We start from the raw sequence: 27,336 nt of genomic DNA on the forward strand, positions 1-27,336 counted from the left end.
CTGACTAATGACAATATTAAAGCATATTAATGTTTTTCTACATGTAAAGGCACATTTTAGGACTTGCTCTATTAGCAAGTACAGTTAGCTGCTTACCACTTGAGTTTTTCCCCCATTTTCTCATCAGTGTCATCCATCATTTCATTCGTGGTTGGCAGGGTACACGAGTCTAGAAAAGAAATGAAGAGAAAAATATTGAAAAACACAAATCAGAAATATATAATGACATATGATGGAAATCATTTGGTTTTTATAAACTGTATTCCTGAAAACTTTTGTATTAAAAGGAGCTGGAGATGTCTTTGATATCTTTAGCAAAATACCAGTTCGTAGAAACAAAGACCTGAAAAGTTAATGAACCTTTGGGAATGGCAAAGCTGGCCTGTAGTGAGATAGTGACAGCAGAGACATTCGTAGCTTCAAATCACTCAGTCTCTTATTTCGGTAACATTATAGAGGACCTAATCCTCAACATATGTGCTCAGTACACTTCATGCATATAATAGCTTAATAATTTCTTCCTTTTTTTTCTGTATCCTCATCCTAAAACTTCTCTGAAGAAAGAATCTGGTAAAACAGTTCCCTTTAAGGTTTCTGGCATTTTAAATGAGGTAATAGAAGGAAGCATAGGATTTTAAACATCTTCTGCAGCTATGTAAGGTGTTTTAAGGGGCAGCAGACAAGTTTTAGCTTTTTGTGAATTTCACTACATCAATGCCACTTCTTTTAACTGGTGATGGTAGCTTATTTGCCTTTGTAACAGTGGAAGAAAGTTGCTCTAAAATTTGCAGTGCATGAATATTTCCCAGTCATCGTTAGGGTCTTATGTCAGCCTGGTAGTACTCTATGATTGATATTGGCTGGACACCCTGCTAGAAAGTAAGAGGCCAGAATTTTGTTCTGCTTCATTTGTTGTTGTGTCCTAAGTGCCAGGTTAGAGCCTGACACATAGTAGGTGTTCAATAAGTATTTGCTGAATAAATAAATGATACCATTTGCTTCATGTAAATTTCTTAGGTTTATGAACTATATCCAGTCTTCTCATAATACCTCAGGCTCTTGGCATTGTTGTACCTTTCGAAGGAAAAAGGCAATAGAAGTATTTTGCAGGGAGCACCTTTACAAAAGATTTCATGATGGGGTTTATTTAAATAATGATCTTTCATGGTGTAATTGAAATAGAAATTTATTTATCTACAAAGTTTTAGACAATATATATACATATATTCCATGATTGTAATGGTTTATTAATTACCAATAGTGTAAGTTTTTATGGATTAGTTATGTTAGGTAAGTTATACCTATATTGGTCAATATTTTGGAGAATACATGAATAAAAGAACACTTTTCAATAATAATGATAATATTCAGTATGACTGGAGTAAATTAATATATTTGAGACATTGCCTTTCTCCATGTAATCCTCATATTCTTGATTTCCTCACATAAGCATGCTTGTAGCCCCTGGAGACCATGAGGTCTAGAGTAGAGGGAGAGAAGAAGAAGATTGTCATGAGAATCAGAGTGGCCTGACTTTGTTATTCTGACAGAAGTTGACACCAGTGAGGTTTCTGGCACACCTCCAACCCTCACCAGGGCCCTTCCAATCTTCATAATGTAGCCTGACATTGCAGTTATCCTCTGCTATTTTTTTCTTGCTTAAAATCTTGCAAAGTCCTTAATCCCTATGAGAAGTTTAAGCTCTGTAACGTGGCTTATAAACCTATATTTCTTGCCACTCCCTGCCTCTGCTTTATATTCCCTTCCACCAAAATGTTTCTGGGTCCTTACACATTTCATGCTTTCCCTCACCTTTATGACTTCCTGTATACTGTTTGCTCTGTGCAACAGTCCAACTCCCCTCACTAGAACCCCCCCAAATTTCCCCTATTATGGCATCCCCCACACCCCATTTTAAGCTTTGAGAGGTCAAGGAACATGTTTGCCTTGTTCTCATTGTATCCCTAGCAAAGTGCTTTGCATATAGCAGGTGTTCAGTAAATGTTCATTGATAAAATGAATGAAAGACAGAATGGCCCACCTACTTGCAAATACTTTAGCAGCCCACCGGGCTTGCAGGTCTGCTGTGGGGATGGCAGCTCCAAGGGACTGAACCAAGCCAATCACAGCCAAGGTTGGCTTCTCCATTAGTGGGGGGAAGATGCCTTTCAACAAGGTAACCTCATTGTTTCTGCTTTTCATGATGGTCTCATCAAGGAAGGGGTAGGAATAATCATAGCCTGTTGCAAAGATGACAGAGTCGATAGCCTCAAATACGGTCCCATCCTCAAACACAGCTGAGGTTTCCGTGAACTCCTTCACACTGGGCTTGATAGACAGAGTGCCACACAGGATGCGGGATGGGAGCTCATCATTGAACACAGGCTCTTTTCTCAGGGAACTACAGCAATGAGAGGCAAACACCCTTGCTGTAAATAGCTCATTTCCAAGAAATACCTGCAACAGCCCATAACATTGAAATAACATCGAGCAGTTAAACATCAGCATAAGTGCCATTGACTCTCTTCTCTCATGGCAATTCCTTTCCTAAATGAGACTAAAACTAATTTACAGACATGCTAAAGTGGTTAAGAACGCCAAATCTGGAAGCAGATGGCCCAGGTTCATAACCTAGCTCCATCTCTTACTAGTTGTTACTTTTCTGTATTTGTTTCTTTATGTATAAAATGGGGATGATGATGGAATCTTCCTCATAGGTTGTTGTGAAAATTAAATGATCAATTATCCTTAAAGCACTTAAAACAGTTCCTGGCACATGCAAGCACTGTTGTTATAAGTGCAATATTATCATAACTTTAAAGTCTTGTCTTACATGGAGAAATCAGACTTGCAGTGGTGGGAAGTTTTATTGCCATGTTTGGTTTTCTTTCATCAGCTGTGTCCACAAAAAAGTGTAACAACTTTGATATTGCATTTTAGTTGCCAAAATTCTAGGAATAATATTTTTCAGGACAATATATTTCATTTTGATTTAAGTTTCCTTTGAGATTCCGGAATTTCCTGCAAGTATCTCAGACACAAAGAAACCTTGTAAATCCTGAAATTTGTCTCTATACTTCCACATCATTTTCTATCTAATCCTGCAACCTCTTCTTTTACCTTACAAGGTAGCAAAACATAGACCACAATGAAACCTGTTTTTCCTCCCCCTTTCTCCCTCCAGAAACTTAGGGTAATTGGAACCCTTTCCAAAAGGAAGCTTAGTTTTCAGAATGAATGAATTTCTAAAACTATGTTTTAATTGTCTAAATGGCAAGGCCAAAATATAATTTATAGTTACTCTTACAAGATAAAAAATCTTAACTAGCTCAAGCTATGGGACTTATATTAAACATAATTTTTAAAAACTTTTATTTTAGGTTTGGGGGTCCATGGTTTGTTATATAAGTAAATTGTGTGTCACAGGGGTTTGGTGTATAGATAATTTTGTCACCTGGGTAATAAGCATAGTACCTGATAAGTATTTTTTTCTGATTCTCTTCCTCCTCCCACCCTCTACTGTCAAGCAAGCCCCAGTGTTAAACATAATTTTAAATGCATAAAATCAACATTTTTTAAAGGGTTATAGCAGCCTGCAAGACTTGGTAGTATGAGTGCTTTGGACTGACAGTTTACCTCCTAAATCTGGCATTTGCTCTTTTGATTTACAGTTCCTCCTTTTTCTTACCATCTTTCTCTAAACACAATGAAACTTTTTGGCTAGCATGGGCCAGGAGATAAAATTTCTCAATTCTTTCTTTTCTTACCAACTTAAATATTCTTTTTTTCTATTGATATGCTGATTCTTCTACCTGGAATGACTTCCTAATTAGTAAGTGTTGGGCCCTGTCTCTATAAAGAAGTAAATAAATGAATCTGACTAATCTTACAGGCCACGTTAGTTGTGACTCTCCATTACTTTATGTGTTCCATGCCTCCTGATGGTTCTGCAAAAATGTCAACATTTCAGGGGTGGAGGAAGTGTGCACTTTTGTTTTGAGACTTCCTACTTGCTGAGACATGTTGATTAACACTATTTTGTTATTTGCTCCTTTGAAGCACATTAGAAAAATTGAGACTAAGAAGAACCAATTTTTTAAAGCTTTATCATTTAGAAAGCAATTTTTATATTTTTATATTATTGAATACCACAACCATCTTGAGAAGCAAGTATTATTATTGATGTCTTCATACACCCATAAGCACGGACAAGATATTCTTCCAAAAAACCAATTTGAGTTTGTTCAGTCCTCAAAGTTCTATGCTATAGCTTGTAGCTACCACAAATGAATCATGCATGTCAGGGTGATTTATCTGCCTGCGTCATCTCCATTTCAGATTTTTCCATACCCTTTCTGTACTGGACTAATTTCAATAAGTTTTCCAAGCCATACGTGGTCTCTGGGCATATTCCGTCACCTGTGAAACCTTGAGTTTAATGTTTCTAGGCTCAATGAGACAACAAAAGTAAGTTCTAGAGAGAATAAATTCATTAAATGAGTGCCCCCCTTTTTTGAATAAAAAAAATTTCCATTTTTAAGTACCCATTTAAAGGCATCAGGCCATAGTTCTCATGCTTAAACCACGTGTTCATCTTCTGGACATATAACCAGTCAGAGATGAATGAAGGAAGGACATTCCGGAGAAAGGATGCAAAGCGGGTAACATACATCATATCCCGAGGATAGCCATCATCCCAGACCCGACTCATGACCCAGGAAGCACTTCTGGTACTGATAATGACCTGGTGGGGAAAAGCAACACAGATTTCAGCATTACTCTGTAAGAAATAAGCAAACACAAAACACTTCTTTGGGCACTTCCGTGCATTTTCCTCAATATCCAAGTAGGAACACTTTTAAAAGGCGAGTCTAAATAAGTTGTCTAGCAGCCATAAAAAAGAATGAGTTCATGTCCTTTGCAGGGACATGGATGAAGCTGGAAACCATCATCCTCAGCAAACTAACACAGGAACAGAAAACCGAACACCGCATGTTCTCACTCATAAGCAGGAGTTGAATCATGAGAACACATGGACACAGGAAGGGGAACAACACACACCAAGGCCTGTCGGCAGGGTGGAGGGCTAGGGGAGGGAGAGCATTAAGACAAATACCTAATGCATGTGGGGCTTAAAATCTAGATGAAGGGTTGATAGGTGCAGCAAACCACCATGGCATGTGCAGACCTATGCATGTTCTGTACATGTATCCCAGAACTTAAAATAAAAAAAATTTTTTTTAAAGTCTAAAATTTAAACTAGTAGAGACAGGATTCTTTCACTGCCCCTGAGGGCTGGTGTGTAGTTGTTGAAAGGATTAGAATCATACCTCTAGGAACAAGAGGGCTCTGTGTTCAACTGTGATGGTTTAATCTTCACATACTCATAGACTAAGATGGCAAGTCTGGTAGGGACCAGATGATCCAGTGAGCCCCAGTGGTTGTGGCTGGTGATAGTGGACTAGGTGTGGGAAAAGTGTAGCTAAATCTCTAGCTGAAATTAGGCTGATGAGATGTCAAGGATTTAATTCTGTTCTCTGTCTCTGGTTGCCTTTTCCAGTTCTCCCTATACACATACCCCAAGGACTTCTCCTGAGCAACCCAAACCATGGCAACTGCCTCAGCCCTGAGATGAGTCTGGCTGCTTATCTATTTTACCGTCTTTGCAAAATAGACTTTAACTTTGTGATAACTGAAGGGAATTTTTAGTTTAAAAAATTTAGGTTTTATTTACATCCATTTAAGAATTTATTCATTGAGAACCTGTTTTCTTAAAAATATGTTGTTTCTTCAGGGTCTATCGATGATACATGATTTAGCTTGGAGTCCTCTGAGAAGTCTTCCTTGACCTCATCCAGGCTAAGTTAGATTCTCTTTTCCCTGTGTTGCTATTGCCACACCTAATTCTACTGGAAGACTCACCATCTCCTCTGGTGATAGTCTGTGTGTACCTGTCAACTCCATCTCCATCCATTGACTCTTTCTTGAAGTCAGGAACTAGTCTAACTTATTTATGCATTTATTTTTAGTTTATCATAGTTCTGACACATAGTAAGCATAGTAAGTGCCCAATATTTGTTGAGCATCTGCTGTTGATTAAATTAATGTTAGTAAATACCAAGTCATGCATATCTTTCAGAACTTCAGAGTGGTAAACACAGTGCTTTTTGCATGATATGTTATAATAAATACTGTTAAATAAATAAAGATTAAGCCTGACCAGGAACTAGTCTATTTGGAGGTGATCAGAATATAAAATGAAAACAAGAAATACACACATACACACTCATCTGTACATACACACACTCATGCACTTACTTCTGGATTCAATGGAATGTACTTCCTTACTAGCATGGGCCACATTACCTGGCTTCACATGGAGGATGTCTCAAGTCCTCCTTGATTTGAAGGGCCACATAGAAGAGGTGGATCTCTTGTGGTGTGGCATAGAAGTACCATCCTCAGTGCCTTGGCTACTGATTTAGAAGCACAGCCCTACCTTAGGTTTATTTCCCAAAACCTTTACGTCATGTACCTGTGTAGCCAGACGGCTGAGCTCAACAGCAATGTCAGATCCCGAATTCCCCAGACCAATCACGAGGACCCTCTTCCCCTTGAAGGCTTCTGGATTCTTATAATCCCGGCTATGGAGGTAGTTGCCTCGAAACTGGTCCAGGCCTAAGTGGAACATGGCAAGTTGTTTGAACTGATTTTCAGAAATTATGAAGATGTTTTCTTTGTGTCTTTTTAAACCTATTATCAGTTGTAATTAAAAAATTCCCTAGTTGAAGTGCATTTATCCATTTAGCATTTTTTGACATTAAGCCCCCTAAAACTTACTTTTAGTTCCTTAAAAAATCTTAAGGCATGAGAATGTATGTTTCGATAATAATAATGGTTAATATTTATTAAGTTAACTCTGTGGGCTAGATCCTCTGACAAATGCTTTACACGTTTTAACTATTTAATCTTGATAACATCCCTGCATGGTGGGCTATTGTCCCTATTTTAAAAGAAGAGGAAATTGAGACAAAGAAGTTAAGTGGTAAGGAACTAGTGGAATAGTAAGTTGAGGCCAGGTGTTCTGATCCCATGCTCACAAACATTAAATATGCTGCCCGTTAACATTAAGAGTTTTAATCTTATATTCCTCCTGAGCCTTCACTCTTTAATTTGCCTTGGCCTATGGACATCATACCTAGACATGGAAACTCTAATATCTTTGAGTAGATTGTGTTCCTGTGGCAAGGAAGGAAGGAAAAATGGAAGGCAGCCTCCATGTATATTGTATTTATTTGAGGTTTGCCACTTTTGGATGGTAATGAAGTATGCTGCTATACACACACCCATGTGTGTACCCACACACAAATCACTGAGATTTCTAAAGTTTATTTGCAAATTGTGGATGAAGATGAAATTAGAAACCTAGGAGTCTCCTATAAATAACATAAGTAAACGTGTCTTTCTTTAAACCATTTGGCAGTTGGACTCTACTTTTTTTGAATGTAACTGTGCTTGGAGACCCCGTGTGCTGTCAGAACTTATATTTGAGTTACTGTCTGTAAAACAGGAACTTGTGTTTGTCTGATCTCTGGCTTGCAGTCCTTGATTATTTTAATATAAGGACTTATGAGGCTATTTATTACTATATCCTATCATTAAACTTAATTTTTTTCTTTTGAAATCTAAGAATAATCATTATGTAATACCTATAGAAAGATATGTTTCTAACTCTTGATGTTTGCATATAAGTCCCTAGATTATTATATATTTTCCAAACTTACCAGGAAAGGAATCAGTTGGCAGATTGGGGTATACGTGATGTCCTGAACAAATCATTACAGCATCAAAAATAGTAGATTCCTGTTTCCCATCCTTTTCAGTAACAACAACCGATTGGCCAGTGACTAAGAAGCTGGGACATTTCTTTATACTGGAAACCAGGGTCTTTAAGAAAACCAGAAAATTTATTTTTCTATTTATAATTCTATATGTGAAAGTTTTTTTCCTTCTTGCATTGTTTCTGTGGAGGAAATAATTGTTACAAGCTCTCTTGGTCATTCAGAAATGTATAGAAAGATAGTAAAATTGGAGTCACAGTGAATCTTCAGTGAGTCTTTGAATCTCACAAGAAAAATTACTCACTGGAGTACATTTACTTTTTGACATCAAGTTAGTTGATTTAGGGGTAAATCACACTGAATATTTTTGTGAATGATGTCATATAACAAATCTGTGTTATTTTCTTATGGCTACCCTCTACTGACATGGCTTCCTCGTTTTCTGACCTCATCTTCCATCTACTCAATAAATATGGGAATATCTCAAGGTTTGATCGTTGGCGTCTCTTTTGCTCTGCATAAATACTCTTATCTTAGAAATATAGCAACTTTACGGCCAGGCGCGGTGGCTTATGCCTGTAATCCCAGCACTTTGGGAGGCCGAGGCGGGTGGATGACGAGGTCAGGAGATCAAGACCATCCTGGCTAGCATGGTGAAACCCCGTCTCTACTAAAAATACAAAAAATTAGCCGGGCGTGGTGGCGGGCGCCTGTAGTCCCAGCTACTCAGGAGGCTGAGGCAGGAGAATGGTGTGAACCCGGGAGGCGGAGGTTGCAGTGAGCCGAGATTGCGCCACTGCACTCCAGCCTGGGCGACAGAGCCAGACTCCATCTCAAAAAAAAAAAAAAATTAGCAACTTTGGTATGAATATACAAATACATCTATCCTTGGTCTCTCTTCTATCCAGTTTAGCTTGACCTTTCCATCTGGAGGACCACCTAATACTTCCTCATATGTAGCAGGTTTTGATTGACCTACTTAAATTTCCTTTGAAACTGGCTTCTGACTTTCTTATTTCTTTGAATGATGACACGAAACTCCCAGCCACTTATGCTTCAAATCCATGACTTGTTTTCCTTGTTATTTCTCCATCCTTGCCTCATGTTTAAACAATATTTCTCTCCCAATCTCACGCTTTCTTTCCATGGTTGCTAACACTGCCTTCATTCAAGTCCTTATCACTCCCTTGCATGGACTACGGTAAGAACCTATAACTAGCCTGTCTTCAGCCTCCCATTTCCTACAAGCCATCCTTTGTCCTGCTTGTCAGATTAATCTTCCTGAAGGACTATATTCATTTCATGTCTCCTGCTCAATTTCTGTTACTTCACAGCCTCTAAAACTTATTCTACATTTTGAATGCGATTACTATTAAGTCCATACAATTTTTTTCCAATTTACTCTTTTAGTTTTACTTTCTGTTATTCCCACAGACTTTTCTGGGACATATTCTGCAAATTGCTTCCCTAATGTCCATTCTCCCTTCATTCTTACTAACAGAACCCTGATTTTGTTTGGAGCGACAACATACACAGAAAAGGGATGCATTTTCCAGGTTCCTGTGCAACTAGGGTGGCCTGTGAGATATAAGCAATGTTGGACAGTTTTTTTCAGGAGAATTTGTAAAAGGGGAGCTGATTCAGCTGAGAGAACATCCCTTTGCCCTTCATTCTTTCCTTTTTTTTTGTTTTTGCCTAGAAGGCAGATGTGAAGGCTCAAGCTTCAGCAACTGTTTTGGACCACAAGGCAAACCTCATGATGTAGGCCGCATGCTAAGAAGGGTGAAGCTGAATCTTTGAGAACTTTGGTGCCATCACATAAGCTCTGGATGTCCCTTCTTTGGACTTTTATTACATGGTTGCAAAATAATCCTCTATTTTTCAAAGTCACAGTACACACTAGTTTACTGATATATGTGGCCATATCTCATCCTAGCATATATATCTCCCTCCTAACCAACTTGGTTTGCCCACTGTTCTCCAAATGAGCAGGGCATTTTCCCACCTCTCTAATTTTACTCATGCCACTCATTTATCTAAAACACCTACTAAATACAACTAAATTTTACCTCCTCTAGAAAATACCTTCCCCCAAAGTGTTGCCTCTTGCTTCATGATCTCCATAGTATTGTTTTATTTATAAACAAATCATAAACAGCTTTAAAAAATTTTCTCTTTGATTGAAATTGTTACTGGAATCTTTTTACTTACTCTTTATATATTTATTTTGAAATAACTTCTTGAGAGCTAAGTCTTAGACCTCTTTTTCTTTTACATATAACACATAGCACAATGCAAGCACACAATAGGAACTTCATTAATGTTTGTTGATATTAACACCATAATGGAAGCAAATGAATGTAATGAATGAATGGAATAAAATGACTATTGGAAAATTTTATTTTAACTATACATTTGGGGCTACTCCAGGTAAAATAATGATGTAAATATCACCATGGTTCATAATTTTGCTGATGGTTTTTCCCACTATATGCATGTGTTCTGCATTTAGCAGCAGTTAATTGAGGTTAAGAGTTCCAAACATACAGACAGAAATGCTCAATAAAGAGTCCCAAATAAATGTAAAACATTATTCTCGCAGAAACAATGCTGAAATCTCGTCTTTTTAATAAAAAAAACTAACGAACTGAGTGGGTAAAGATGGGAGCAATAAGTATATTTCCCATTTAAGTTGTTAACCTTTTCATAATGTAATGGGAGAATCCCTACCAAATGCTGTGATTTTTTGAACCACAACTCATTGGCATTGAACTGAGAAAATTCCTAATATATACTAAAGCATTTTGGATTATTTCCAAAACATCAGAGCATGAGGGTGGAAAGTGGGCAATGATGGGCTAGCTGCCTCCATTTTCTAAGGTAGTCTGAAAGCTCTCAGAGACTAGTGAACTAATAAGTCTAGGAGAAAAAAAATCAATGCATGAATGCTTTATAATCAGAGCCAACATTTGATTACTGAGGTGCCCAAACATTTGGCTCTAATTTTTATAATAGTTTGCTGCCTCCTTTTTCTCTAACCCACACATATCTTAATTTCAACAGTACAAGTTATGAGACCCCTACCTCAAACTGTATGTATCTTAAAAGATCCTTCTTTTGAGCATATGTCTTTATATATTCCTGGAGCTTGCTGTGGTGCATATAGTTTGGGTAATCATCCAGGTAAGGGAAGTCTGGAAAGCACATCATTTCTTTGGAAGAGTTCGTGAATACAGACTGGTAAATGCTGGCTCTGCCTTCTTCTGTGTGGTCCTAGGGAGAATAAGAAAGCTTAAAGAGAAAGCCAAGAATTGTGTTCCCTTCAGTGAACACAGTGGTTAAATTCTTGGTTGACTAAAACCCTTTTCATGTTTAAAAGCATAAACAAAAATTAAAAGCTCTCAGTAAGATAAGGAATGGAAAGCCCTTCGCGTAGCACCTGGCACAGAACTGGAGCTCTTTCCATGTGAATCCTCTTACTGTAATTACCCTCAGTGTTAGCTCTGTCTTTATAGCCACTTAGTGGTTTTTGCTTTCTCCTGTGCCACCACTGGTTCTGATCTTATACTCAGGTTAAAAAAAAAACAAAAAACAAAACTGTCTAGAAGAGGCTCTGACTTCTAGCCTATTTATTTGCTTTTGGAGTTTAGCAAACTCTTCACTGGCAACAACCCAATATTGCAGTGGTTTCCCAGCTTTGGCGTAATGAGAATCACCTGGAGGCTCCCTAGACCGTAGATTCTTGGGCCCTATTCTTAGAATTTCGGATTCAATCTGTCTGGGGTGGAGTCTGGGGTGGTTTGCATTTCTAACAAGTTCCTGGTGATGCTGATGTGGCTGGTTTAGGAACCACACTTTGAGAACCACTGCTCTGTTGTAAATGAATCCTATTCTTTGGCTCACCAGTTGCTGGACTTCACTCCTCACCAAAGAAACACAGGAAACCAGAGCCCTTAGAACATGTGTTAAATCTTGGCACTTCATTGTAAAGCCTCTGTGTAATTGAAAAGTGGCTTATTTTTTAGAAGCAGTCAAAAGCTAAATTGAAAATAAACATTTCCTCTCAGTTGTGAGGGTAGGGTAAAAGTGCACACAATGTGCTGCCTTGAAAATACATTTCAGAGCTGGCAGCTTCTGCTTCCCGAGGTCCGGAAGGGACTCTTGTGCAATGGGGGAAAGAGATGGAATGTCACGTTGCTGCTGGATTCAAGATGTGTATCTCCCTCTCACACCAGATGACCTCTGGAAGAGGGAGACAAAAAGTGCTGGAAAGGGTTGAGAGGATTGTGTCCCCGTGGGGAAGTGGGGGGCTGCCCAAAGCCTCAGTATTTTTTCTCAAGTTGAAAACATAATCTTCCTCTATTCATGGTTGCTGTATTTCTCATAAGCGTGGAAGCACAGGAATTTAAACTTTTTAAAATTTTTGTGGAGGTCAGAAAAAGGGTGAAGGCTCATGTCCAGCAGTTTGGCAGGCTGAGTGCTTCCCTTTCACCCACAGCTAGTGCCTTCTACTGATGGTTGTGAGAAGAAGGAGAGGTGGGAAGGAGGTTTTTTCAGCTGCCTATTGAAAGGAGGCAGGGCTGAACTGTGGGATGGAGACTGGTTAAAGAATGTAAGACTCTGTTCTGGGAAACAGATGCTAAGGCCTTGGAATATTTCCATCTTGAATGAATCTCTGCTTTTTTGCCCCGTGACCTCAGCCAATTATAATACAAGGAGAGAAGAGTATGTACACTACAGCTCCTTGGAATTTTTCCGAAAAGACTGTTCTCCAAACAAACACAAAGAAGCAAATGTATTAGATAACAAGTCAGTTGCTCCAGGGAGCATGCATTTTTATTATTTCAATATGAGGTGTGGTTTGAGCCAGTAAGGAGGAAATTCAACTTTGACTCTGCCTCTAGCTGAGGGAGCTTTACCCTGGAACCAGAGATCTAAGCAGCTGTGGGCACCATCTGTCTTGGATGATAACTGTGTTCATCTCTCATCTTTCCCACGAGAACATAAGTAACTTGAGGGCAAAGTCAGAGGTTAATTTCAGAATGTTGTACATGCATCTAAGCAGTTCACCTTGATCTTCTTTCCTATTCCAGCTCTGCTTATGAGTCCCATATCTCCTTGTCTAAATATGCCCTTGAAATATGCTCAAAAGTTGCCTTCAACTTTGTCATGCCTTTCTTTACCTTCCCTCTCAGCTACTGCCAAATCATCTTTAGTTTTACTAAGCTCCCATTATCCTTATTGCCCTAATTATATAGTCACTTATAGTTATTCTAATACTTGTTTTCTCACGGCTTTTAAAGTGCTGGCTGGCCTCTTATCTGCAGCTTATGCTTAATATAGTACCCTACACATAAAGTACACAGTATGTATTCATTGAATGAACAAAGGAATAAATGAGTGGGAAAAAGTTCAAATAGTCCTGGCTTCAGCTTTTGCAATCAAAATGCTACTAACCTATTGGTAAGCATTTTTTTTTTTTAATGGAGTCTTTCTCTATTGCCCAGGCTGGAGTGCAGTGGCATGATCTGAGGTCACTGCAACCTCTGCCTCCTGGGTTCAAGAGATTCTCCTGCCTCAGCCTCCTGAGTAGCTGGGATTACAGGCACCCACCACCACACCTGGCTAATTTTTGTGTTTTTAGTAGAGACGGGGTTTTTCTGTGTTGGCCAGGCTGATCTTGAACTCCTGACCTCTGGTGATCCACCCGCTTTGGCCTCCCAAAGTGCTGGGATTATAGGCATGAGCCACCGCACCTGGCTGTTAAGCAACTCCTTATTACAGCAGTAATGAAATCTTTTGAGGACACGAGGCCCTATTTAGGAGTGGATGAAACTTAAAACACACATTCAGCCTGCTAGTATTTAAATCCCATTTGGTTTCCATTTCTCAGAAAAAGCAAATAGTGAAAAGTTCAGAATTATCAGGTTTCTGTCTGCTAGAACACTTTCTAAAAAAGGCTTACAAGATAAAGTCTTATGTAACACATTAAAAAAATCCCTCTCTGATTATATATTGTGCCAAGCAACTTTTCTAAGAAAAGAAGGAAGGGCTGGGGTATGTGGAGGGGGCTAAAGTTTTGAGTATTTGTATGAGTCCATATCCTCACCAGGACTTTGAGTAGAATTTTGCTTATAGACATGACCTTATGGAAAAGAAGAATTTCCTCTTGTGGATAACTCAGAATCCAACTTTGAATCTTACTGATCTTTGTATCATATTATTGCTTCCTTAAGTAAACTTTCTGATCTGGCTATATTGGCTAACTCATGGATCCCTCTCTGCACACACCATGTTCATTGCCTTTTCTGTGCCTTTCATGGATTGTTGGTCTCTCTTAACCTGGTGCTGGCACACTGCCAATGACTGCAGAGGCCTATGGAGTGCCATTTGCAGACTTTGTTGGGAAATGCACTCTCTAGGAGTTGTGTCACGGGTGGTCCTCTATTTTGCTTGTCTGGGGTTATCCTTCAAGGCTAAGTGTCATCCCTGTGGGAGGTTTTCTTTGACCTACTAAGATTTCCGTAGTCCACCCTCTTCTAAACGCTCGAGGCACTCGTCCATTGAATTGATGGTGACAAGGTCTATCTTGTTGTTGTAGTTATATAATCTCTTATTTTAAAAGTCTTAGGGCCAGATATATTTTGGAATGTGTACATTTTTGGATTTTGCTCCATAATACTCCTAGTGAGATCTGGGGCAGCAATCTGTCAAATGCAATAAAATTTCTGCCGTGCAACAGAAAGAGAGCCTTAGCTTCATGTTGATCCAATTCACGGTATTTAACCTTATGATTTCAGAAGAGGTTCGGCTATCAAATGAGTTTTTGCCCATTTGCTATGAAAGGATTACGGAATTATATTATGGCTTGCTTAATCAAATGAAATGGAACCATTTACAAGGAGTGATTATATTCCATATTTGTCATCCCAGTACTTAGCACAAACTACCAGAATAGATGCTCAAGCATCATTTAATTGTTACTAGGGAGATGGTAGAAAGCCATTTTATGATTTACTCTAAGCTGTCCACATTTCCCTGAGAAAATGTAAATAAGGAAAATTAAATTCTTGAAAAATATTAACTCTTGATTACCCCCTACTGGGAAATAAAAATTAATGACCTTATATCTCATGGAGTGCTTTCAGGGTTACAAAACCACAAATTTTTTTAAAAAAAGCTTGGAGAAGAATAAAAATGTGTTCTAAGTTAGCACTGATATACTCTATTGGAGGAGGCTATTGGCGCAGGCAGAGCAGTAACTGAGACCAGGACAGGAAGTAGTTACAATATGAATGATGTGAATATGTTTTCAAGCCAAATATGTATCATCGACAACTGATTACAATGGCTGGGAAATCCAGGACAGAAGAACTAGAAGTTTCTCCAAACTTGGCTTTGAAATTAAAAAAAAAAATGTGTTTACAAGGACTATTTCCTAATTATATTATTTCTACAATGAGCCCAAATGGCAAAGACCATAATTTTTCCCTCTGGATTTGGAGCTGATAGGCTATTCAACAGCCGCACACACAATCATCATCTATAATAATTTCTATCTGCCCAATAGACATAAGTTAATTATAGAATCCTATCCTCTGCATTTGACAAATGAGCATTTGAGGTCCAGGGAAACAAAAGCAACTGGCCTGAAATCTTATCTGCCTAGAAAACCTACAAGTTGAAATTAGAACTCAGGACTTCTGACCTCAGGATCTCAGTCCAGGTTTGTTTGTCTCTTTTCTAATCGTGTTCCTGGCATTTAAGAGCAATAAAGAATAGAATCATTTCAGTTACCTGGGAAGGCCATGGTATATTTTTGACTAATTACCAACATTAGTGCCCTTTACAGCTTGGAGATCTGGATTTCACCATGCAGGTGATGATGTTTAATGAGCTGAAAATGTCCTTTTCAGGACAAATTTTGCTGGTATGAAATAGTTTTTTTGGGCATTAGTGTGATTGGAGAGGTAAGATTTTACTTTCCAGATTTGGAGCTTTTGTGATCTGCCTTCTAAATCTGAATTAGAACTGATCAGATTTGATTTGCATTGGAATCCATCTCCTTCCACTGGTGTTCTAATGATGTGCCACTCACCGAGAATTTCCACAGGCCTCCAACATCATCGCTCCTTTCAAAGCAAGTGGGCTCCAGCCCCTCCTCCAGACAGCACCATATGGCAGCCAAGCCACTGACTCCAGCTCCGATGATGCCAACCCTCTTGCTCATGATTGCCTGTAGCAGAGTCTGGAGAGAACATCTTCAGAAGAGTGTCTTTAATACTTACGATTTTTTTCAGTAGAAATTATCAGCCAAGGTTTATGTATCAGGATCCTCACTCAAACATAAGAAGACATAGATGCACATTGATAGTATATGCTCATTATTTTTACCACTTTTGCTATAATAAGATTCTAAAACTGGCTGCTTCTGATTATTCAATATGTCAAAAATAGCAGATTCAGTGAATGCTAGAGCAGGAAGGACCTTGAAGATCATCAATCCAATGCTCTTAATTGCAGATGACGCTTTGGTATGCTGAGACTAGAAACTACTTCTTCAAGGTCTCAGAGGTAACAAATAAAGGAATTGGAACTAGACATCCAGCCTGCTGCAAGATATCCTCTGTACAGAATCACTCCTCATTTTGAATGCTCTAAGGGGCTTCACCTCTTAAGCAATCACCTTTCTCTCCCCAGAGGATCAGCAGTTCTCGAAATATGGAAGAGAATGGCATTTAACAATATCTTTTGATGTAAAAATTGAGGAAGGGGGAGGAGTTATTCTTAAAGTAAAAATTCCTTTTTTTTCTTGTATTTTTAATGGTATAGAGCCATAGTAAAATCTGAAAGAGAAGGACTGAGTGTGGTAGGGATAAGAGAAGAACAGGAGAGGCGTGGGTGAAGTAAAAAGAAAGGGGTAGGAAAAAGGCAAGAATGAAGTCTTTGGTTCTTGTTATAAAAAATATAAAACAGTGACTGCCATGGCCACTGGAGCTGTAAGGTGAAACTCCTGGGAGATTAGGGGAACAATGATTCTTTCATTTATTTTTGCTTTGGAAATATAGAATATATAAACAAAGGCTATGCACCTGGACTATAATGAAACGTTTTGTTGTGCCAACAGTGAAAAGTAGCTCAAATTTCTGGAAACCTAGGGCCTGATCTGAGTTGCTGAACTAACGCTTGTAGATGAGCTTGTAAAACTAGTGAACTCAAAAGACAGAATTGTGGTCTCTGAACCTTGTCTCTGGCTCCCTCCGGCTTCTATACCTGTCCTTTCTGCTTCTGTTTCCCTCCTTTCCTTCCTCTGGCCATTCCTTTCACTGTACTGACAGCCTACTATATGTCATGCATTATAATAGTCTTTTGGGGGATTCAAAGGTGAGAAGACACAGTGCTTTCCATCTGGAACCATGAAGTCTAGTGTTGAGGGAGATGATAAATGTCACAGTGGAAGTATGGTTCAGTGTAGTGCTAGCATGTAGGAAGAAAAATCTAGGTCCACTTGGAGGAAGAAAAAGAGAGGCTTCAAGGAGTGTGAGAAGACAGCTGAGTCTTGAAGGAAGAATAGATGTTTTCCAGACAGATAAGGGACAAGAAATAGAAAAAAGGCAGAGAGAAAAATATGTGAAAATGCATAGAAAAGTAAGAACACGTGATGGGGGAACTACAATTAGTTCAGTTTTGCTGGACCATAAGTGACGGGAATAGCAAAATATGGGTTAAACATGCAGGACATAGGTTATGAAGGATACTGAAGTGCCACAATCACAGGTTTGGATACTATCTTCTGGATTACGGTTGTCCATTCGAGAATTTTTAACAAGGAAGTGACAACATCAGACAAGATCAGATTCACCTGGAGGCTAGAGCAGACGGTGAATAGAATCAAGGAGACCAAAAACCCAGGATGTTATTTCAACAATCTAGGCCAGAGAGACTGAGGACTTAAATTAGAGTAGCATTAGAGGAATGGATAATGGAGACAGGATATATGAGATATTCAGGAATTAGATGTTTGGGGACCTGCTGACTGATTATATGCTTAATGCCTCAGCAAAAGTACTTCTGTTTTTAAGATTTCATATTATGATTTATATGCATATACTCATGATTTAGTGCAGGAGATAAAAAACACTATATATCATGAAGAAAGGTATATACTACAGGGAATTAGGTGCTTGCAAAAGGTCAAAGAGCTGAAAGAGCAGGAACTAGGAGGTTGCTGCAGGACTGGAGAGGTCACACCACTAGAGCTACTATCCAGAGAGCAGGAAACTGCTTCTATCACCGCAGATGCCTGCAACCTACAAATTGGGGGGCTAAAAGGTGGAACATGGAGTTCAGCTGATGTAAGCACACCTGTTGGAATACATTTGCCCATCAACATTGTCACGAAAATTTAGCTTTTGCTTCCCTTTGCCTTCTGAGCCTAGATGTCTGTCTCACTGGCAAAACTAATTGCATCCAATCCCTAACTGCAAGAGAGTCTTAGAAATGTGGTTTTTAGCTTTCCAATTCTTGTAATACGTATGATATTAAATGAAAGCCAGTTCTGCCTTCTTATAAATTTTAAAAATATTCATACTATTATCTAATATTATAGTTAAAAACTCAATGATTCATCTCTTTGGCTGTATATTTTGGGATAATTCTTGCAGGAATTTAGATCCTTCCCCTGTAAGATAAGCAAATTGGGTTAAGTAATTACTAATATCCCTTCAACATTTTACAAATCTCTTAATTTCCTGCATACACCTCAGTGTATTAAGAAATTAAGAGATTTGTAAAATGTCAGCTTTTCAAAGACAGAAAATATAATTTTCCGAAAGGGTTGGAAACTTTTCCATCAGCATCATGGGGAGGAGGAGTGGAAGCATAAGGCGATATAGGAGAAAAGCCTCATGCTTGTGTTCCAGGACCTCAGGCTTCCCCTAGCTGCAGGTTCAGCTGAAGGTAATACTGAAAAGATTACAGCTGAAAGTAAAGTCCAAGGTTTTGATTATCACATATGATGGGATCTATTTTCCGGATTGAGACTGCATTTGTGATTTAATGAGATCACAGAAAGTCCTGTTACTCAAAAATGATCAGGAAAATCAGACCTTGTGGATCTCCTGCCTCCCCCTGCATTCTCATAGCTTGGCAGTGTCTTTAGAGCTATAAGAAGGTGGTATCCCAGGTACTTAATCAACTAAAAGATGAAGTCCCTGGAGTTATTTGATAGGCCAAAGTGAGCAAGATCATGAAACAAGGGGAGAACATTGTCCACAGTGTCTTCTTCTTCCTCAGCGCCAGCAGTTCTCTACTGGTGAACCATCTTCAGGCTGACCCTGAGCACTATGGAGGACCCAGGAGGAAGAGACATGTTAAGGCCAGGGATAAAGGTGATCATTTCCAGAGCTCCTCTACCTCCCCCTCAGCTGGAATCTACCTCTTTGTGGCCTTTCCATGTCTCCTTGTACTTAAAGTTCCATGCTTTTCCCTTAAAGCTCAGGGCTCTATAGGTCATACCACTGAGGCTTGCAGCCCCTAATGGTTCACACTAGCCACTCCAAGAACAGGATTAAGAATAGATTGAGATTAATGAACATCTTCAGAATGCTGACACATATTTCAAAGTGCTTTTCATTTATTTTCTTCCATTAACCTTGTGAGGCAGGTATTATTATCCTCAATATACTAATGAAAAACTGAACTGTTCAAATTTGCTAAGCCAGCAAAAATTGATGACTTGATGCTATGTTTTTTCCAATACCCTATAAACGGGAATAGTGAGAAGACATACTTTAGAGAGTGTGAAGAAGATACTCTTACTTTAGAGAGTATGGAACCTTCAGAGGGTTATTCAACAAGTATTAATCGAGCATTTACTGCATGCCAGGCATTGTTTGCAATGTTACAGATACAGCGGCAACAAAAAAGGACAGAGTACCGTCTCCTAGGAAGCTAAGTTCTAGTGCAGACTCTGGGACATGGTATGTAAAATGCTTCAGACTGCCTCACAGTCAGGAAATGATGGGGGAAAATACCACTAAAAATAATCACTTTAGAATGTGCATTCACTGGGTGCCAGGCGCTAAACTAAGCACTTTAGACACATTATGTTATTTGTTTTCAAAAGTACCTTATAAGGCAAGTATTACTGTGGCCATTTTTCTGAAGAAAGACTGGGGCTTAGCAGGTTAACCTGGCACAATTATACAACTAAGATGTGGCAGGACTGTGAAGGTGTGCTGCCTCCCCTTAAGAGAAAGAAAAGAAACAAAAAGGAAAAGGAATTATTATGTACCAAATATTTAATAGGTATCAGTCACAGCATTAGGCCAGATAGATGGGAGGAAGACACATACATTGTTAACTATGCTACAGTTTTGACCACGATTCACATAGTAACAGAGTCTTAAAAGGGGCTATTTAAACCTAGAAGGGTGAGAAATTTACTCTGTGGGAGGGGACTGGAGGAAGATTTGCATTTTCATCAGTGTTTGAGAAAGGACTTGAAGAATGAAGAAAAATGTGTGGTTTGAAATGGGTGGAAAGTGTTGTCAGCTACAGGGACCATGGGAGCAAGAGCACATACCCAAGAGAGTGCACACAGAGAGTTGGGCAGAGTGCAGAATGCAAACCATGAGGTAAGGTGTATGACAAATAAAAACTGCATATATTTAAGGCACAAAACATGGTATATATATATATCTCCCCATTGTGAAATGATAATCAAGCTATTTAACATATTTATCACCTCACATAGTTACCATTATTTTTGAGTGAGAACATTTAAGATCTACTCTTTTAGCAAATTTGAAGCATACAATACAGTATTTTAACCATAGTCACCATATTGTACATTACATCTCCAGAACATATTCATCCTGCATGACTGAAACTTTGTACCATTTGACCAAGATTACTCAATTTCCCCCACCCTCAAGCCCCTGGAAATCACTCTTTGCTTCTGTGAGTTTGTCTTTTTTAGATTCTGCACGTAAGTGAGAATGATCAGTATTTGTCTTTCTGGGCCTAGGTTAATTTCACATAGCAAAATGTCTGTCAGGTTCATCCATATTGTTGCAACAAGATGTTTTCCATTTTTAAGCCTGAATAATATTCCACTGTAGTTAAGTGCCACATTTTCTTTATCCATTTGTTGATACACACTTAGGTTGATTCTATATTTTGGTAATTGTGAATAATTTTGCAGTGAACATGGGAGTGCAGACATGTCTTTGACTTACTGATTTCACGTCCTGTGGATATATACCTAGAGGTAGGATTGCAGAATCATATGGTAGTTCTATTCTACTTTTTTGAGGAACCTTCATACTGTTTCCCATAATGGCTATTCTAATTTACATTCCCATCAACAGCGTTCAAGGATTCCCTTTACTCCACATCCTCACCAACACTTGTTATCTTTCATCTTTTTGATAATAGCCATCCTAATAGGTGTGAGGTGATATCTTGTTGTTTTGATTAGCATTTTCCTGATGATTAGTGATGTTGGGCATTTTTTCATATGGCCATTTTTTTTAGATGTTTATTCAGGTCCTTTACCCATTTTAAAATCCGGTTATTTGTTTTCTTGCTGTTAACATGTTTACGTTTCTTATATATTTTGATATTAACCCTGTATCACATGCATGGTTTGCAAATCTTTTCTGTCATTCTATAGGTTGTCTCTTCACTATGTTGTTTCCTTTCCTGTATAGAAGCCTTTTATTTTGAAGCAGTCACATTTGTCTCTTTTTGCTTTTGTTGCCTATGGTTTTGGGGTTATATCTGAAAAAATCATTGCCCAGACAAATCTCAAAAAGCTTTGTCTCTATGTTTTTATTTTCAGTAGTTTTATAGTTTCATGTTTTATATACATGTTATACTTACAGTTTAAGTCTTTAATATATTTTGAGTTAATTTTTGCATATTGTGTGAGCTAAGGGTCCAATTTCATTCTTTTGCATGTGGATATCCAGTTTTTTCCAACACCATTTATTGAAGAAACTATCCTTTTCTCATTGTGTGTCCTTGGCACTTTTGTCAAAGATTAGTTGGATGTATATGTGTGGGTAATTACTTGGCTCTCTATACTGTTTCATTGGTCTGTGTCTGTTTTGGTGCCAGTACATTACTGTTTTGAATACTATAGCTTTGTAATATATTTTGAAATCAGGTAGTCTGATGATTCCAGCTTTGTTCTTTTTGCTCAAGATTGCTTTGGCTATCTGGGATATTTTTGGTTCCATATAAATTTTAGGAATGCTTTTTCATATTTTTGTGAAAAATGCTATTTATATTTTGAAAGGGATTGCATTAAATATGTAAATTGCTTTGGATTATATGGACATTTTAACAATATTAATTAATGAACACAAAATATCTTTGCATTCTTTTGTGTCTTCCTCAATTGCCTTAAAGACTATAGTTTTAAATGTCCAGATTTTTCACCTTATTGGCTAATTGTATTCCTAAGTATTTTTTCTTTTTGATGCTATTGTAAGTGGAATTTCTTTCTTAATTTCTTTTTTGAATAGTTTGTTGTTGGTGTATGGAAATGCAATCAATTTTTTAGTGTTGATTTTGTATCCTGCAACTTTACTGAATGTGTTTACTAGTTATAAAAGTTTTTGGTGAAGTCTTTAGGGCTTTCTATATAAAATATGATGTCAACTGTAAATAAAGGCAATTTACCATTTTCATTTCTGATTTGATTTTTTTTTTCTCTTGCTTGATTATCTGGCTAGGACTTTCAGTTCTACATTGAATAGAAGGGGTGAGAGTTAGCTTTCTTGTTTTGTCTTTGATCTTAAAAGAAAAGCTTTCAGCTTTTTACTATTTTGCATGAAGTTAGCTGTAAGCTTATCATATATGGTCTTATTATATTGAGGTACATTTGTTGTATATGTAATTGTTGAGAATTTTCATCCTGAAAGGATGCTGAATTGTCAAACACTTTCTCTGCATCAATCGAGATTATCTTCTTTTTTGTCTTTCTTTTTGTTAATTTGATGTATCACATTTACTGATTTGCATATGTTAAACCTTCCTTCTATCCCAAGGGTAAATCCCACTTGGTCATAATGTATAATCATTTTAATGTGTTGTAAACTCAGTTTGCTAGCATTTTGTTGAGGATTTTTGCATCTATGTTCATTAGGGATATTGACCTAGAATTTTCTTTTCTTATAGTATCCTTGTCTGGTTTTGTTTTGAAGATAACACTGGCCTCATAAAATGAGTTTGATTTCCTCTGGTTCAATTTTTTGGAAGAGTTTAAGAAGGATTGATATTATCTATTTGAATGTTTTCTAGAATTTAGCTATGAAGTCATCTTTTCCTGGGCTTTTTTTCTTTATTTTGTTTATTTATTTTTTATTTTTGAGACTGGGTCTAGCTCTGTTTCCTAGGCTGCAGTGCAATGAGGCTATCTCTGCTCACCACAACCTCCATATCCCTGGCTCAAGCTATTCCTCCCACCTTAGCCTCCTGAGTAGCTGGGACTACCAGTACACAGCACCTCACCTGGCTAATTTTGTATTTTTTGTAGAGATGGGGTTTTACCATGTTTCCGGCTGGTCTCAAACTCCTGGGCTCAAGCAATCCACCTACCTCAGACTCCCAAAGTGCTGGGATTACAGGCATGAGCCACCATGTCCAGCCTGGTCCTGGGCTTTTCTTTATTAGAAGATTTTAAATTACTACTTAAATTTTTTTGTTTATATATTCAGGCTTTTTATTTCTTCTTGACTCAGTTTTGGTTTGTTATCTGTTTCTAGGAATTCATATATTTCCTCTAGGTTATTCAATTTGTTGGTATATAATTGTTCATAATAGTCCCCTATGATCTTTTTTGTTTCTGAGGCATCTGTATAATGTCTCTTCTTTCATTTATTTTAAAATGTAGGCATTTATCTCTGTAAGCTTTGCTCTTAGAACTGCTTTTGCTGCGTCCATCAGTTTTGGTATTTTTTTTCTCTCAAGATATTTTAAAATGTTCTTTTTGATTTCTTCTTTGTCCTAGTCATTGTTCAGGAGAATATTATTTAATTTACATGTATTTGTAAATTTTCCAAAGTTCTTTCTGTCATCGATTTCTGATTTAATACCATGTGGTCAGTAAAGATACTTGATATAATTTCAGTATTCTTAAATTTGTTAAGACTTGTTTTGTGGCCTAACATATTATCTATCCTGGAGAATAGTCTATGTGCACTTGAGACAAATGTGGGCTCATAGGTGAAAGGGATTCATTTCCAGATAAGATGTTGGACTTGGGACTTTTAAGTTAATACTAGAATGAGTTAAGACTTTGGGGACTATTGGAAGGGATAATTATATTTTGCAATGTGAGAAGGACATGAGATTTGGGGGCTGGGGTGGAATGATGTAGTTTGGGTGTTTGTGCCCTCCAAATCTTATGTTGAAATGTAATCCCCAATATTGGAAGTGGGGCCTGGTGGGAGATGTTTGGATCATGGGGCCATATTGCTCATGAATGGCTTATTGCCATCCCCTTGGTGATGAGTAAGTTCTTGCTCTGGTAGTTCACTCAAGATCTGAGTGGCACCTCCTCTCTTTCTCTCTTGCTCCCCCTCTGGCCGTGTAACATGCTTGCTTTCCTTAAGTTTCTGCCGTAATTGCAAGTTTCCCAAGGCCTTTACCAAAGGCAGATGCTGGCACTATGCTTCCTATACAACCTGAAGAACTGTGAGTGAAAAATAAAACCTCTTTTCTTTATAAATCACCCAGCATCAGGTATTCCTTTATGGGAATGCAAGAACAGATTAACACATCACATATAGTATTCTTGATTGGCATTTTATTTTTCTTTCAGCATGTTGAGTATATCATTCCATTTTTGCCTACAAAGTTTCTACTGAGAAATCTACTGATCGTTTTATGAGTGTTCTCTTGTATGTGATGAATCACTTTTTTCTTGGTGCCTTTAAAATTCTGTCTTTTGACTTTTATGAATTTGATTATGTGTCACAGTGAAGATCTCTTTATGTTTAATCTAACTGAATTCTTTGGGATTTATGGATTTGGATGTTTAGCTCCCTTTCTAGATTTGGAAAGTCTGCTATCATTATTTCTTTATATAAGCTTTCTACCTCTATTTCTTTGTTCTTTGTGGGGCTCCCATAATGCATATATTGGTTGACTTGATGGTTTCCCATTTGTCTTGTAGACTTTCTTTACTATCTGTCATTCTTTTTTCTGTTTCTCTCACTGGGTAATTTCAACTGATCTGTCTTAAAGTTTGCTGATTTTTTTTTTCTGCTTGATCAAGTCTGCTGTTGAAGTTCTCTGTTGAATCTTTCAGTTCTGTAATTGTGTTTTTCAGCTCCAGAATTTTTTTGTGTGTTTTTTGAATGGTTTCTATCTCTTTGTTAAACTTATCATTTTGTTTGTGTATTTTTCCCCTGATTTCATTTAGTTGCCTACCTGTGTTCTATTTTAGCTCACTGGACTTCTTTAAGACAATTATTTTAAATTCTTTTTCAGGAAGTTTGTAGATCTTCATTTCTTTAGTGTTGGTTTACTCGTGCTTTATTCTGTTCCTTTGGTGGTGTCACATTTCCCAGATTATTTGTAATCTTGTGGTCTTGAACTGCTGTCTGCAGATTTTAAAAAGTAAGGACCTCTTCTAGTTGTTAGAGACAGGTTTTGGCAGGGAGATCCCTTTACATTCAGACTGGGCAGAGATTCTTGGCAGTCTGACATGCAAGGTCCATGACAGGTTTGCTACTGAAGTCCTCAGGTGAGCTGGCTTGGTGCCTAAGTTAGCAGATGAACAGGTCTGATGCCTAGGTTCACAGAGGTCAACTTGATGCATAGGTCCATGGGAAAGACTTGGAGCCTGGGTCCATCGGGCTTGGCCTGAAGCTGCAGCCATGTGGACAGTCCTGGTGCTTGCATCCACAGGGGCCAGCATGGCTCTGTGGTCCACTGGGGTGGGCTTAGTGACTGTCCATGGGGGTGCACTTGAAGCTTATGTCTACAGGAGCTATCCTGGCACTGGGGCAGTTCTTAGGCCCAAGTCCACAGGGGCTGGCCTGGTACTGGGGTGGGCCTAAAACCTGGGTTCTCAGTGGTCAGTCTGGTGTCTGGGGCCATGAGGGCTGCTGCCTTTAAATCTCAGGCAGATCTGGAAAACTGGGTTCGCAGGAGTTATCCTGCAGCCTGGGACCATTAGATATGGCCTGACACCTGGTTAAGCCTGGAGCCTGGGTCTGTGAGGACTCACCTGGCACTGGGGTTTAGCAGGGCAGGCCTGGTAATAGGGTCCAGAGCAAAGTTGCATACTCATTTTCTTCTCCTTACTTAAATGGAGGGCATCTGTCTCCATACTGTTTTGCCTAGGCTTGGGGGAGAGGTGATACAGGTAGTGTGAAACTGTCCCTCCTATCCTCTTCTATGTGTTTTTTCTTATTTCTGTGCCCCATTCAGGTGCTGTAATCTCTCACCTGGATTCCTTAGGTCTTGTGCAGGTATTTTTGTTGTGGATGGTTATTAAAATTGACATTACTGTGAGAGAATGAGCACTGAAAATTCCCATTCCACCAGCTGACATTCTGTAGTGTTTCTTATTAACAACGTGGAAAAGTGATTAAATTCATCTGCCAGGGGATTTTAGGCTCTCTGGTACCTTGGGATTTGGAACAGACTTTATTTCTTACCACAGGAATGCTAAGAGCCATTCTTCTTTTGTTCTGAATATCATATGCTATGTTTATCTTTTCAAGCAAGTCTATGTCAAATACATTTTTTGGTCATTACTACTGGTTGCAAAACACATTCTCTACATTTGTTATGTTATGGGAACAGCTTCAGGTTTGGATCCACTTAAATCTTTCTTTTGACATGGTCAAGGGGAGGAGTGAAAGAAGGCAATGAATTAGATGCTGAGAAGTTTTCCAAGTTTGAGATTAGGTTAATCACCGTAAAAAGAAGATATTTTATTTTATTTTATTTTATTTCCTCAAATGGCATTACTGTTTAATCAAAGCATTCCCATATGCAGAATCCCCTATTGTCATTCAAGTCTGACTTCCTGGACTGACATTCAATTCAGTTAAATTTATTCACTAACTAATCATTTATTTTCACACACACACACACATACACACACACATACATACATGAGGTATTATACTCTAGGTCCAGTTCTAAGCACTGGGATTCAGCAGTGAACGAGTTCAACAACTAGCTATTGAGAAGTCAGAGGCAATATGGAAATAAATGAAACACTATTCCAGCATTCATTGATTTTTTTCTAATATGTATGTATTTGTATATGGAGAAGAACGACAATGAAGAGGGGAGAGATTAAGACAGCTATAGGGATACCTGTAGTACAGGGCAAAATATAAGTGACACCAAAAAGCATCTAAGTTGCTGTAGAGATTCTAAGGAGAGAGAAAAACACATATATAGAGAGTAAATTAAGAAAGCCTCAAAGGAGGAGGATTTAAATCCACTTGAGATGGGTTTA

General features: G+C 38.2%; 1 protein-coding gene and 1 long non-coding RNA gene across 3 annotated transcripts in view; one reads left to right on the plus strand and one right to left on the minus strand.

Annotated features, from left to right (window-relative positions):
* The window catches only part of LOC112206015 (uncharacterized), a 133,763-nt gene that overhangs the window by 98,293 nt on the left and 8,134 nt on the right, over positions 1 to 27,336 (plus strand). The window lies entirely within an intron of this gene.
* LOC469579 (putative dimethylaniline monooxygenase [N-oxide-forming] 6) overlaps positions 1 to 27,336 on the minus strand; it is a 42,835-nt gene that overhangs the window by 7,265 nt on the left and 8,234 nt on the right. The window contains exons 2-8 of the mRNA XM_524962.7: positions 15,940 to 16,089; positions 10,926 to 11,114; positions 7,785 to 7,947; positions 6,536 to 6,678; positions 4,545 to 4,744; positions 2,046 to 2,401; positions 97 to 169 (exon numbers count right to left, since the gene is read on the minus strand). Of these exons, the coding sequence (XP_524962.3) occupies positions 97 to 169; positions 2,046 to 2,401; positions 4,545 to 4,744; positions 6,536 to 6,678; positions 7,785 to 7,947; positions 10,926 to 11,114; positions 15,940 to 16,071 (1,256 nt within the window). The 5' untranslated portion in view covers positions 16,072 to 16,089. The remainder of the gene's footprint in view (positions 1 to 96; positions 170 to 2,045; positions 2,402 to 4,544; positions 4,745 to 6,535; positions 6,679 to 7,784; positions 7,948 to 10,925; positions 11,115 to 15,939; positions 16,090 to 27,336) is intronic.

Source organism: Pan troglodytes, chromosome 1 (assembly GCF_028858775.2).
Source record: "Pan troglodytes isolate AG18354 chromosome 1, NHGRI_mPanTro3-v2.0_pri, whole genome shotgun sequence".
Lineage (NCBI taxonomy): Eukaryota > Metazoa > Chordata > Mammalia > Primates > Hominidae > Pan > Pan troglodytes.